Source organism: Sciurus carolinensis, chromosome 5 (assembly GCF_902686445.1).
Source record: "Sciurus carolinensis chromosome 5, mSciCar1.2, whole genome shotgun sequence".
Classification (NCBI taxonomy): Eukaryota; Metazoa; Chordata; class Mammalia; order Rodentia; family Sciuridae; genus Sciurus; species Sciurus carolinensis.
In genome coordinates, this window is record NC_062217.1 from 56,536,440 (window position 1) to 56,551,674 (window position 15,235).

General features: G+C 35.5%; 1 protein-coding gene across 1 annotated transcript; it reads right to left on the reverse strand.

Annotated features, from left to right (window-relative positions):
* Positions 1–14,497: 14,497 nt before the first annotated feature.
* LOC124984448 (heat shock factor-binding protein 1-like) lies at positions 14,498–14,728 on the reverse strand. The gene has a single exon (XM_047552037.1). The coding sequence runs from the start codon at positions 14,726–14,728 to the stop codon at positions 14,498–14,500; it is 231 nt and encodes a 76-aa protein (XP_047407993.1).
* Between the last annotated feature and the right edge of the window lie 507 nt (positions 14,729–15,235).

Sequence of the window (15,235 nt, forward strand, 5' to 3'; positions counted from 1 at the left end):
GCACTAGAAAAAGAAGAGCAGACCAATACCAAAAGTAGTAGAAGACAGGAAATAGTTAAAATCAGAGCCGAAATCAACGAAATCGAAACAAAAGAAACAATCGGAAAAATTAATAAAATAAATAGTTGGTTCTTTGAAAAAATAAATAAAATTGATAAACCCTTAGCCACACTAACAAAGAGAAAGAGGGAGAAAACTCAAATTACTAAAATTCGGAATGAACAAGGAAACATCACAACAGACACGAGTGAAATACAAAACATAATTAGAAGCTATTTCGAAAATCTATACTCCAACAAAACAGAAAACCTTGAAGACATCAACAAATTTCTAGAGACATATGAACTACCTAAACTGAACGAGGAGGACATACACAACTTAAATAAACCAATTTCAAGCAATGAAATAGAAGAGGTCATCAAAAGCCTACCAACAAAGAAAAGTCCAGGACCAGATGGGTTCTCAGCCGAGTTCTATAAAACCTTTAAAGAAGAGCTCATTCCAATACTCCTCAAACTATTCCATGAAATAGAAGAGGAGGGAACCCTACCAAACTCGTTCTATGAAGCCAATATCACCCTGATACCTAAACCAGACAGAGACACATCAAGGAAAGAAAATTTCAGACCAATATCCTTAATGAACATCGATGCAAAAATTCTCAACAAATTTTAGCAAATCGCATACAAATATATATTAAAAAGATAGTGCACCACGATCAAGTGGGTTTTATCCCAGGGATGCAAGGTTGGTTCAACATTCGGAAATCAATAAATGTCATTCACCATATCAACAGACTTAAAGTTAAGAATCACATGATTATTTCAATAGATGCAGAAAAAGCATTTGATAAAATACAGCATCCCTTCATGCTCAAAACACTAGAAAAAATTGGGGTAATGGGAACATTCCTAAACATTATAAAGGCCATCTACGCTAAGCCCATGGCTAATATCATTCTAAATGGTGAAAAACTGAAAGCGTTCCCCCTAAAAACTGGAACAAGGCAGGGATGCCCTCTTTCACCGCTTCTATTCAACATCGTCCTTGAGACTCTAGCCAGAGCAATCAGACAAACCAAAGAAATTAAAGGGATACGAATAGGAAAAGAAGATCTCAAACTATCCCTGTTCGCTGATGACATGATTATATATTTAGAGGAACCTGGAAATTCCACCAGAAAACTTTTAGAACTCATAAGTGAATTCAGTAAAGTAGCAGGTTACAAGATCAATGCTCATAAATCCAATGCATTTTTATACATAAGTGATGAATCTTCAGAAAGAGAAATTAGGAAAACTACTCCATTCACAATAGCATCGAAAAAAATAAAATACTTGGGAATCAATCTCACAAAAGAGGTGAAAGACCTCTACAATGAGAACTACAGAACACTAAAGAAAGAAATTCAAGAAAACCTTAGAAGATGGAAAGATCTCCCATGTTCCTGGATAGGCAGAATTAATATCGTCAAAATGGCTATACTACCTAAAGTTCTATACAGATTCAATGCAATTCCAATTAAAATCCCAATGATGTACCTCGCAGAAATAGAGCAAGCAATTATGAAATTCATCTGGAAGAATAAAAAACCTAGAATAGCTAAAGCAATCCTCAGTAGCAAGAGCGAAGCAGGGGGTATTGCAATACCAGATCTTCAACTCTACTACAAAGCAATAGTAACAAAAATGGCATGGTATTGGTACCAAAATAGACAGGTAGATCAATGGTACAGAATAGAGGACATGGACACAAACCCAAATAAATACAATTTTCTCATACTAGACAAAGGTTCCAACAATATGCAATGGAGAAAAGATAGCCTCTTCAACAAATGGTGCTGGGAAAACTAGAAAACTATATGCAATAGAATGAAACTAAACCCCTATCTCTCACCCTACACAAAACTCAACTCAAAATGGATCAAGGACCTCGGAATCAGACCAGAGACCCTGCATCTTATAGAAGAAAAAGTAGGTCCAAATCTTCAACTTGTTGGCTCAGGATCAGATTTCCTTAACAGGACTCCCATAGCACAAGAAATAAAAGCAAGAATAAACAACTGGGATAGATTCAAACTAAAAAGCTTTCTCTCAGCAAAGGAAACTATCAGAAATGTGAAGAGAGAGCCTACAGAGTGGGAGAATATCTTTGCCAACCATACCTCAGATAGAGCGCTAATTTCCAGAATCTATAAAGAACTCAAAAAACTCTACACGAAGAATACAAATAATCCAATCAACAAATGGGCTAAGGAAATGAACAGACACTTCACAGAAGAAGATGTACAAGTAATCACCAGATATATGAAAAAATGTTCAACATCCCTAGTAATAAGGGAAATGCAAATCAAAACTACCCTAAGATTTCATCTCACCCCAATTAGAATGGCGATTATCAAGAATACAAGCAACAATAGGTGTTGGCGAGGATGTGGTGAAAAAGGAACACTCATACATTGCTGGTGGGGTTGCAAATTAGTGCAACCACTCTGGAAAGCAGTGTGGAGATTCCTCAGAAAGCTTGGAATGGAAACACCATTTGACCCAGCTATCCCACTCCTTGGCCTATACCCAAAGGACTTAAAATCAGCATACTACAGAGATACAGCCACATCAATGTTCATTGCTGCTCAATTCACCATAGCCAGATTGTGGAACCAACCTAGATGCCCTTCAGTTGATGAATGGATAAAGAAACTGTGGCATATTTATACAATGGAATATTACTCTGCAATGAAGAATGATAAAATTATGGCATTTGTAGGCAAATGGTCGAAATTGGAGAATATCATGCTAAGTGAGATAAGCCAATCTCAAAAAACTAAAGGACGAATGATCTCACTGATAAGCGGATGAGGACATATAATGGGGGGTGGGAGGGGCTAGCATTAGGTTTAGGGTTAGGTTTAGAGTTAGGCTAAGGAGAGCAGTAAGAATGAAGGAAAGAAGGACTGTGTAGAGGGAAAAGAGGGGTGGGAGGGGTGGGAGGGGTGGGAGGGGTGGGGGGGAGGGGAAAAATATAATAAACATCATTACCCTATGTAAATGTAAAAAAAATAAATAAATAAATAAATAAAAAAAAAAAAAGAAACATACTTTCTTTTTAAAACAATAGCAATTAATATAAGAAGGACATTAGTAAGTTTTAGAATTTGCTGTTGATGACTGAATCAAAGGCATGCAAGATTATGGAAAACAGAAAAAAATTTCACTATGAAATCATTATTAAAATCTATAAGTGGAAGCACTTCCCAACGTGATAAGATCAGTAAAATTCTAAACATTGGAAAAAAGGAAATTACTGACATACCTTCTATGAATGTGTATTTCCAAATTCTTAAATTTCTGAGAAGTTTAATTGTATTTAGAACTGTTAATACAACTCGAAAACGTAGTACATATTTGAGGAATGCAAGATTTTCTTAATGTTTGAAAATAAATGTAATTTATAATATTAATAGACTGAAGAACAAAGAGCTTATGATCTTCTAAAAAGGTGCAGAAAAATACTCAATATAACACAATACCATCCATTTATGATATATTCTATAGCTTACTCATTGAGGTAAAGAACATGTGTGAAACAACTGTAGCTAGCATTTTATCTAATGATGAAATGGTGAAAGTCTTTTCCCCAAAATCAGAACCAACTAGTAGAATTTAGATGTGACTTTAGGAAGATCACAGAACACAAAGTTAAGCTACCAAAAAGAAAAATCAATTACAGTTTTATATTTTAGCAGGAAGCACTTGGAAAGTAAAACTTTTAGAGATACTTTTTAGGGACTTATACTTCTGACCAAAGTAGAAAAATGTACTTCTAAGAGGAAAAAAAAATATTTGATTGAAAAAATCTGAAACAATATTTTTTTAAGACATTGAACACAAGATAACAAAAGATGGTGATACCTAATAGAAAACAAACCAGATGAGTACTTTCTACTGACGAAACTTACTGCCTTAAGATAGTTCCCAGAGAAAGCTTCAGAAAGAAAAATTAAAAGGAGTTCATGGAGTTTTTTGAATTGAGAAGACAACCTGCGTATTGGGGACAGCAAAGTGGTATGCATTCACTGGATAACATACTAGACAGGAGAGACTTACATGAGAAGCAAGTTCAGGAAACCTGTAAAAGGTCCTTCTCAAGCATTCCATAGAATACTGACTAGCACACATAGGTGAGATAACTTTCTGATACATGGAAACATGCCCTGAATATATTATAGAATGCATTTCTCAGCACATACCTAAGTGTAAAGGTAGCATCTGTTCCCAACAATCAGATGGGAGAATCTCTTGATTATTTGGGCATCAGTTAGAATGCGAAGGGTTTTTCTGGTCTCCCTCTCTCTCTGGAGATGGCCTTCATTCTTCATTGAATGTGGATTCCTTGTTTTTACCCCCAAAGTCTCTCACTCTCAAGATGGCAAGCATTCTTCCTTGAATGTGTATTTCTTTCTTTTTTTTTTTTTTTATTGTAAACAAATGGGATACATGTTGTCTCTCTGTCTGTACATGGCGTAAAGGCATACCATTTGTGCAATCATAAATTTACATAGGGTAATGTTGTTTGATTCATTCTGCCATTTTTTCCCTTCCCCCCCTCCCCTCCCACCCTTCCCCTCCATCTATACAGTCCTTCCTTCCTCCATTCCTGCCCCCCTCCCTAAACCCAACTCCAACCCCAACACTAACCCTTCCCACCCCCCATTATGTGTCATCATCCACTTATTAGCGATATCATTCTTCCTTTGGTTTTTTGAGATTGGCTTATCTCACTTAGCATGATATTCTCCAGTTTCATCCATTTGCCTGCAAATGCCATAATTTTATCGTTCTTTATGGCTGAGTAATATTCCATTGTATATATATACCACATTTTCTTTATCCATTCATCAATTGAAGGACATCTAGGTTGGTTCCACAATCTGGCTATTGTGAACTGAGCAGCTATGAACATTGATGTGGCTGTATCTCTGTAATATGCTGATTTTAAGTCCTTTGGGTATAGGCCAAGGAGTGGGATAGCTGGGTCAAATGGTGTTTCCATTCCAAGTTTTCTAAGGAATCTCCACACTGCTTTCCAGAGTGGCTGCACTAATTTGCAGCCCCACCAGCAATGTAAGAGTGTACCTTTCTCCCCACATCCTCGCCAACACCTGTTGTTGCTTGTATTCTTGATAATTGCCATTCTAATTGGGGTGAGATGGAATCTTAGGGTGGTTTTGATTTGCATTTCTCTTATTACTAGAGATGTTGAACATTTTTCCATATGTTTGTTGATGGCTTGTAGATCTTCTGTGAAGTGCCTATTCATTTCCTTAGCCCATTTGTCATTTGGATTATTTACATTCTTGGTGTAGAGTTTTTTGAGTTCTTTATAGATTCTGGAGATTAGCGCTCTATCTGAAGTATGATTGGCAAAGATTTTCTCCCACTCTGTAGGCTCTTTCTTCGCATTGCTGATAGTTTCCTTTGCTGAGAGAAAGCTTTTTATTTTGAATCTATCCCAGTTATTAATTCTTGCTTTTATTTCTTGTGCTATTGGAGTCCTGTTGAGGAAGTCTGGTCCTAAGCCGACATGTTGAAGCTCTGGACCTACTTTTTCTTCTATAAGATGCAAGGTCTCTGGTCTGATTCCGAGATCCTTAATCCATTTTGAGTTTAGTTTCGTGCATGGTGAGAGATATGGGTTTAGTTTCATTCTGTTGCATATGGATTTCCAATTCTCCCTGCACCATTTGTTGAAGAGGCTATCTTTTCTCCATTGCATATTGTTGGAACCTTTGTCTAGTATGAGAAAATTGTATTTATTTGGGTTTGTGTCTGTGTCCTCTATTCTGTACCATTGATCCACCTTTCTATTTTGGTACCAATACCATTCTGTTTTTGTTACTATTGCTTTGTAGTAGAGTTGAAGATCTGGTATTGCGATACCCCCTGCTTCACTCTTTCTGCCAAGGATTGCTTTAGCTATTCTGGGTTTTTTATTCTTCCAGAGGAATTTCATAATTGCTTGCTCTATTTCTGTAAGGTACATCATTGGGATTTTAATTGGAATTGCATTGAATCTGTATAGCACTTTTGGTAGTATGGCCATTTTGACAATATTAATTCTGCCTATCCAAGAACATGGGAGATCTTTCCATCTTCTAAGGTTTTCTTGAATTTCTTTCTTTAGTGTTCTGTAGTTCTCATTGTAGAGGTCTTTCACCTCTTTTGTGAGATTGATTCCCAAATACTTTATTTTTTTCGAAGCTATTGCGAATGGGGTAGTTTTCCTAATTTCTCTTTCTGAAGATTCATCGCTTATATATAAAAATGCCTTAGATTTATGTGCATTGATCTTATATCCCGCTACTTTACTGAATTCACTTATGAGATCTAAAAGTTTTCTGGTGGAATTTCCTGGTTCCTCTAAGTATACCATCATATCATCAGCAAATAGGGATAGTTTGAGTTCTTCTTTTCCTATTCGTATCCCTTTAATTTCTTTGGTCTGTCTAATTGCTCTGGCTAGAGCTTCAAGGACGATATTGAATAGAAGTGGTGAAAGAGGGCATCCCTGCCTTTTTCCAGTTTTTAGAGAGAATGCTTTCAGTTTTTCACCATTTAGAATGATATTAGCCATGGGTTTAGCATAGATGGCCTTTACAATGTTAAGGAATGTTCCCACTATCCCTATTTTTTCTAGTGTTTTGAGCATGAAGGGGTGCTGTATTTTATCAAATAATGTGTATTTCTTAATTTATCTCCCCAAATCTCTTTCCTGAGATAACTTATATTCTTCTCTGAATGCATATCTTTCCTAAATAATTCTATCTCTAAAAAGAACAAAAGAAAGAAAGAAAAAGGAAAATTCTTCTGAGAATTTTGCCTCAGAAGTGGAAAGAAATTGACTTTAGACCAAATCTCAATATTTGATGCCTAGCAAAACCAGAAAGGGTCAAAAAACTGGAGTGATTTGTTGATATATCAGTGGAAAGTTCAAATGTATTTGCAGGAATTAAAAAAATATTCATCATCCAACACAGTAAAAAATCTCAAATTCTGGCATTTAATCAACAATGAACAGGCATGTAACAGTAGAAAAGCTTCCTACAATAAAAATGAAATTTACCTATCAAAGAAACTTTGAATTTACCAGATCTTGTAATTAGTAGATAAGAACATATACAAAACTCCCCAAATAAACAATTATTCTAATTGTATTTTATGTTCAAAAGTTAAGTAGATGGCAAGTAGCTTCACCAAAGCTGGCAAGCAAGCTTCTTTAAGCAGGGAATAAGTCACAATCTTATTAACCTAATTTTGAAGATGATTGAAAGGAAAGTGAAACGCCAGCGAGAAACTCAGAAACCCAGCACAGAGATCCACACACAGAACGTTTATTTGCCAGTCAGAACCTGACAAAAGCCATTACTCAAAAAGATGAGAGAAGACAAGGAAAATCTAACTCTGGGGTGTTTTATAGGGCTATTTTGTGTAGTCTTGCATGAGCTGTCTGTGTGAAACCCGTGGTGGACTTTTCCTAGTAGAGTCTTGAGTGGACTATTAGGAATTGCTTGTGTAAAGCCTTGCGTTTAGCTATTTCTAGTATGCAATGTACATGTGAAGTTTTGTGGTAAGCCTGTAGGGGAACAAAGGGATATTTCAGCTAAGTTAGTTAATGGGTGATGAGGCGGACGGTGTGTTATCTGCTAACTTTTCATTTTTTTGTAAATGTCTCTAAGGCAGGAAAACAAAACTTGGATAGGGGAGCTACCTGCTGACCTCCTGTTTCTTTACCTTTCTCTGGTAGGAAAATTAAACTTGTTATAAAATGGCAATGAGGACTTAAAATGGTTGCACAGATGTTGAACTATGGACCTTATAATGATAACCCATTCTACTGTGTTTTTCTTTTCTTTTTTTGGTTAGAAACAAGTTACAACCTCTTCTGCACTTTTAAGGCAGGATATTACACAATCACTTACCAAGTGATGAAAATTTTTGATGTCATCTCAGAAGGCGTCTACTACAATAATCAAGTTGTTCAAATTTGGCATTTAAAAGTAAACATTAAAGTAGCCAGAAGGGAAAAATAAAAGCACATTATATACATAGGAACAAAGAAAATAATGCCTGCACACTTCGTATTAAAAACAATGCAGAAGATAAAAGATAGACCATCATCTTTAAAACAATGAAAGGAAAAATAATGTATGCTGAGAAATTGATACCTATCAGTATCTTCCAAAATGATAATAAAATAAGATTTTTCATAAATACAAAATGTTCATTACCAGTACATGTGAAACTACAAAAATTATTAGAGAAAATTCTTCAGTTCGAAGGTGCATTACATTCCTGTTCATGCGTAACATATTTTCCCCAAACACAACTGCTTAAAACAATATGCATTTATTATCTTATAATCTCTGTGAGATTCAGGAGTCCAGGGATACAGGTTAGTAAGGTGGTTGTGAGACAGAATCTCACAAATGTTCAGTTACATTGGCAACTGAAGTTTTGGTTATTTCCATATTCATTTGGGGCTTGAGAAATTGCTACTGTGTCATGAAATTACTTACAGATCTTGACTCCTGCAGGCTGTTTGCTATTGACTCCCATTCCTTGTCATAAGTGTTTCTTCAAGATGAAGTATCTAAGTGGTTGTCCTCATGATGTGACAACTGACTTCCTACAGGAAGAATGATTAGACAGAAATAAAAAATAAGAGAGATAAAAGCAGAGAAAAGCAGAAAAAGGAGAACTCATTGTGTAACTGACAATCTTTTATAACCTCTCTTGTAATCATCACATGCTATATGTTAACAGTCTCACAGACAAACCCTGGTACAGTGGGGTAAGATACTACACAAAGGTATGACAACAGGATATGAGAATCATTGGGGTCAGTCTCAAAGTTAGCTACTGTCATCTGACCTTCAGCCTCCACAGATAAATGCACCTCCTAGCTACAAAATATTTTCACATTTTCTCAAAGCCAATAAAATCTCATTCAGTTAAATTTTACCTCAAAATACAAAACTTTGTAATCTAAATGAGTTCTAACTATAGATTATGCTCCTTCGATTGAGTCCCATTAGCAAGACTTCTCAACTATTATTGTCTCTCATAACCTATAAAATTTAACAAGTTATTCAACCTTACTCAAATATAATCATGAAATATGCATAGGGATTCTATATAGTATCACATTTGAAAGGGGGAAAATATTTCAAGTTTCTTGATTAGTTTTCAAAGTTTGAGAAAATTCTCTCTGACTTTCAACTCTGCCATCTGGACCCTCATTTCTACTTCCCCAGTCATGTTCCTTTTACAAAAGGTAGCATATGTTTGCAACAGACCAGTGTTCTCAGCTGCTTTCCCAAAATGAGAGTGGGATGAGGTGTGCAAAGATCTTTACATATTGCTTGGTCTCTGACCCTTTCATTACAAGTTGGCAATGTTTCTTCATCTTACAAATAGTTTAAAATCTTTGTGAGTCTTTTGTGAAACTTTTTGGGGTTCATTCAAGTCACAATAAGAAAAACTCTTTCCAAGGGAAGATGTTCTTAAGTTTGGATAGACCTCTGCTGGAGTAAAATGTTCTGTTCTGCCTAAGAGCTGTGTTTGATTGACAGGTTATGTGAAACATTTTCTTAATATTTTTGGGTAGTCTTTTTCTAATTTTATATACCTCCAAAGCACCAATGTTCAACTTTCTGAGATTCAAACAATAGTTTTTATAGCCACTGTTTTGGTATCATCATTCCCTCATTGCAGTGTCTTGGATTTGAAGAGAAATTCTTTATTACTTTTATACCATTTGGCACCTAGACAGGCAGAGGATTTTCAAAACCATAAAATATTTGCTATTTTATAAAAAGTTATCCCATTAGTTTCTGGTTACTCAAGTTGTACTATAAGAATTAGGAAGAAATTAGGCAACTTTTTCACTCTTCTATTCAGAAATTTTCATAACTTTCTGCAGTCAGTTTAAATTATCAGGAATTTTTTTTAAATTTCTACATAACTGCAGGTTACAGTGTTGCTTAATTTTCTGCCCATATCACAAGATTCCCCATGGTTTTCAATAATGTTTCTCTCTTTCTGCTCAAGACACTTAAGATCCTTACTTTTACCTACTGCCCACTTCCAAAGTCACTTTGATATCACAGCACTCCACTCCTAGTGACCAAAATATGTTTTGGTCTTTATTAAATATATGTCCTAGCATAAAAGTAATACTCAAACATAGCAAATTAAAATAAGATAAATTCAAAAATTTCCTAAGGTGAGCAATCTATGAAATTATCTGCAAGATACTATTGGCTCAGAATCCCACAGAGGTGAAGCACAAGGAAGGAAATGAATACCTGGGGATATGGATAGCAGGAATTGGAAACCATGGGAGAAACTTTGGAAAAATGGTACCAGATGTATATTCAGATCTACATAAAGTAAGGGAAATTATTGGAAATAGTAACTACATAGTCAAATATATAAATTTTTTTCTCAATGTTAATACCCTTAAAAGGCAATTAGCTAAAAACTATAATAATACTGCTATTATTAGCAGTAGAATCTATTTGATGATCATTAAAATATATCTTGTTGATTGTATTCTATTTCAAGTGTCAATTAAGCATTTCAAGTTAGAGATTAAAGCTCTCGTAATTAAATATTTATTATATGGTAAAAAAATAAAATCTTGGAGGAGAGGAATTGAAGTAAAATCTTGAAGTTTCATATATATGGGGATATGGTTTAATATCACACTTCAAAGGAAAACTGATCAATTAAAGATGTATATTATGAACAATAAAGCAAATACTAAAACAATAATACAGAGTTTTTGTAGAAAGGGACTTCCTGCCACGTCCAACGTGGATGAGGGAAAGGGTTTTTGTCAGAGGACGGTGCTGGCTATTATTAATCACTGAAAATCTTAGTTAATTAAATAAATACAGGAGTCAAATAAATGGGAAGGGTTGTGACAGATTGAGCCATGCCAAGTCTGGCCTCCAAAAAGATGGAGAAGCCCACCTTTCCTTTATTTATAGTGGAACAGGTAAAGGAGAACGGGGAGGAACTTCTTCTGTGAGGAACAGGATGGAGTGGGATGAAGCCATTTGCTCAGAGAATTAGCATTTCCTCAGGTGGTGAGCCACTTCTGTACAAAGTCACCTACCCCAGGCTATCTGAAACAGTCTTTCATGACTGCCAGTTTCTGGGAGTCAGACCTCTGTATCCCATGGTACAGCTAACCATGATTCTGCTAAACATGGATGGCTTCCCACAAGTTATAGCTAATGAGCTTCTGGAAGATGAAAGGCAATTATGAACATTATTCAATCAAAAAAAAAAAAAAAAAAAAGCAGAGGAAAGGGATACAAAGGAGAACAAAAAACAGGAGAGATACAAGATAATAGAAGATTAATAGATTTAAACTAAACCTCAGTAATCACATAATAAATAGCCTAAACACTGCTAAAAGAAATTAAAATCTTAAATAAATGGAGAAATAGATATTGTTGACTCACTAAAATTCATGTTACTATTATGTCAGTTTTTAAATTTATTATCTTAGTATAACTTCATTAAAATTCCAACAGAATTTTGTGAAGAATTTCAAAAGCTCATTAAAAAATTTATATATAAAGGCAAAGATCCTTGAATAGCTGAATCATGTTTGAATAAATGACTTGTTTCAAAACTAATACTACTAATAAAATTCTGAATATTAAAATTGTTGCTATTTTTACTCTATAGACATGTACAGTATGCTTCTTAGTCAATTTTCTAAGTGCCTCTTTTATATAATTTTTAGGGATAAAAGCCTAATTTATTAAATGTCTAAAGTTTATTTTCTCCCCTACAGGAAGCATACTGTATTTTTAGCTTTTTAATGTTGACTTTTTTTCTCTTTGCCTTTTCTAACATTCAATTATATTCAAACTACTTGGTACATTACACTAAAATGTTTAAAACATACTGTAAGAATACAGTTGGTGTGATTCAGTGCAGAAAAGATATACCATTTGGTGGGGTTCTTTATCTACCTGTGGCTAATGCAGCTTCCATAAATGTACTGCCAGTTATTTCTCTAGCCTGTATAAACCTATGTAAAATATTAACTTCCACAGGTTAAAATTTAGGAAAATATGACCATAAAATATGATACATTTCTGGGTCATAATGATTATTACTACATTCAGGGTAAAAGAAAAAAAAAAAGAAAGACCAGATATAGAAATAATGATCTAAAATAACAATCGAAAACTTTTGTCAATTTTTTTAATGTTGGTAAGTGAATCTTTCATTTTTTATCACCTGTTAAATGAGAACTCATTAGTTTTAAACAATATCAGACATTGTAAAACAAGACAATAAAAGGAAAAAAATTCACATCAGTAAAAGTATTTATATAGTCATAGAAATGTAGGGCCATGGTACATGAAAACATTTGTATAACAGTGAGGTGCTTTACAGTTTGGGTTGAGGCTTGTACTAACCAAAGCATCACAAAGTATTAATTGCAAGTTATACTGGTTTTATGGAGAGTGGTGTATAAAAATTGTCAACTCTTTTTAGAAGTTTAACACTACTTTATACAATTCGCATATAACAATAAAATATGCCAGGCTGCTTATTTTTTGATTGTCTTATATTATTCTCCTCTCCTCACCTTGATGGAGGTCCTGGAGACTAAGCCTTGTGAACTGTCATTGGGCTACACTGCCCCATGGCTTCGTATTGCTTAGATAGTATAAGTTACTGACAGCAGCTCAGAGCATAGTGGGAGAGTAGAGCTAGTCGTTTCTCTCCTATTAGCTCCATGTTTTATCACTATGTGTTAGGAAGTAGTAGCTTCCTTGTGGTACTGCAACCTTTCTTACTTTCTCTCTCTCTCTTCCTTCTTCCTTCCTTCCTTCCTTCCTTCCTTCCTTCCTTCCTTCCTTCCTTCCTTCCTTCCTCCCTCCCTCCCTCCCTCCCTCCCTCTCTCTCTCTTTCTTTCTTTCTTTCTTCTGAATTTCAGGCACCTTTATTTTTGGCCTCTGAAACATGTTACTTTAAGAAAGTCAACTCCTCCCCAAGTCCCTGCCATCCTCCAACTGCCAGCAGCCTGCCATTTCTACTGCCCTCAGAAACCCTTAACACACCCTGCACGCAGACTGCAGCTGGCCCGGTCCGAACATGCTGCTGGACCCACCTCAGAGCTGCTGCAGTTCGCTAATATCCTGGTGATTTCATTACAGAATCTGACTGTGTGCCCCATATAATCTATAAACAAGACAAAATATTTCTTAGTATTACATATTTGCAATACAAATGAGACTGGTGACATGGGAAACTTAAACCCTGCTGTTTTCATAGGGATTTCCCTTTAGGACAACCAATGCATTTCTCCGCATTTCCAGGCATTCAAGTTTTGGTTGTAGGAAATTTCTCTGTGTTGACAATCACAGGGATTGCCTGCCAGGTCATCAATATGGGACTCTAGGCTCAGCACTTTTGTCACGGCATTTTTGAATGGCAAATATTATTAACTCTGTCTTTTATAATCAGTAACAAAAATTATTACTCTGCAAGGATTTGGGTAAGAAATAGTTCAAAAACCTGAACCTACTACCAGTCACTCATCATTTTCTAGCCAAGTGACTGGCACAGTCTCAGCACTTCTCCTTTTTCTTTTCTTCAATCAGTAGAGCAAAGAAAGGATGGAAAAATTGAGTTTAAAATCCTGCCCTTTTTTTTTTCTGTGGTAACCATTGTAGATGAACAACTAGAGGCCTACTGAAGTAATAGAATCTCATGCAAAACTCTAACAAACAAATACCTCATTACAGCAGGCTATTCGGTATTCCCTGTATTTAAAAATGCTAATGCAGTACAGTGGCAGTGGTTACTTTTCACTGACTTTAGCATCTGATCTCATGGACTAGTCATAAGTTGCAGTTCAGTTTTGAGTTTTGGCAATAAAGTAGTGACAGACATTTCTGAATAAACAACTTTTAGCCATTTGGAAAGGTATTGCCAACATATTATTTAGTGTTAGCACAGCAGTCATTTTGTGCTAAAAATGAAAGAATCTGAACTCTACAAATGTTTTACTTCACCAAGTCCAACAATAATCGAAGGATTTACTACTTATCTAATAAAAAATTATACAGCAACTTTTATCAAACAGCAACTACTACAAAAGAATGGCAGGAAAAAATGACTTCACAAAAATGCCCTAAAATTTTTGACAATTTTTTGTAGGAATAACCGAAATTTTAGTGTTTAATAATTAAGAGCACAACTGACCAAATTCCAAGATGTGAAGATACCATGTTTAAGAAACTGGGGAGAAAAATCACTCTAAAAACTCACTATATAGTATGTGATAAGAATGCACTATAATACAAAACCTGTCTACACTTAGTAGTTAGTTGCAAAATACCATTCAGTCTTCTCTTGGCTTGGGAAAATGATGTTCCAGATTTCAGGGTAATTAGTAACCTTCAACTCTTTTGAGTGGCAGGTATCTTGTTTTCTCCTTCCAGTTCTTCCACCCCAGCCTGTGTCATGAGGTCGGCCATGTTTTTCTCAGGATCATCAGTGCGACTACTCATATCATCAATTCTTCCAATGATCTGGTCGGACACCGTCTGAAATTTATCTTGCATGTGCTGCAGAAGCATCTGAACCACCGAGGTGAGGTCCCGCACTGTCTTAGGGTCAGTCTTGGCCATCTCTCTGGTTCCCAGTTTGGCGACGAGGTCTCAGACGGTCACCCACACTTCTGTTTGTCGGTGCAGCATTTCCAAGTGTACTTCTCAGTAGATTCCTGGAACACTGTTTTGTTCCCTTAAGGACAGACTTGGGTGTTGAAGTAGTTTCCTATGGTTGCTTTTCTCTGTATGTTGCCAACATACTCAACCAGAACACAGAAGTCTGCTAGTAGTCCCTTCACTTGAAACATTGGGGGGTATGCTGCTTACTGGAGTAGCCCTTACTAATAGTTTATTTTTAATACTCTTGATCTGATGGTGGGACTGTGAAAACTACGAATACAAAGACAGTGAGTTATAATCACTTTTCGAGAACACCATTCATTGTAACAATGAAATTTTATTTTAGTATCACTCCAGTTAATTGTCACAACCTCCATTACAGATATTATAATTTTATGAAAAGAATATTAGATATGGCCAGAAAAGTTTTTTGTCATGTCAATTCTATTAATGTATTTCAAATGT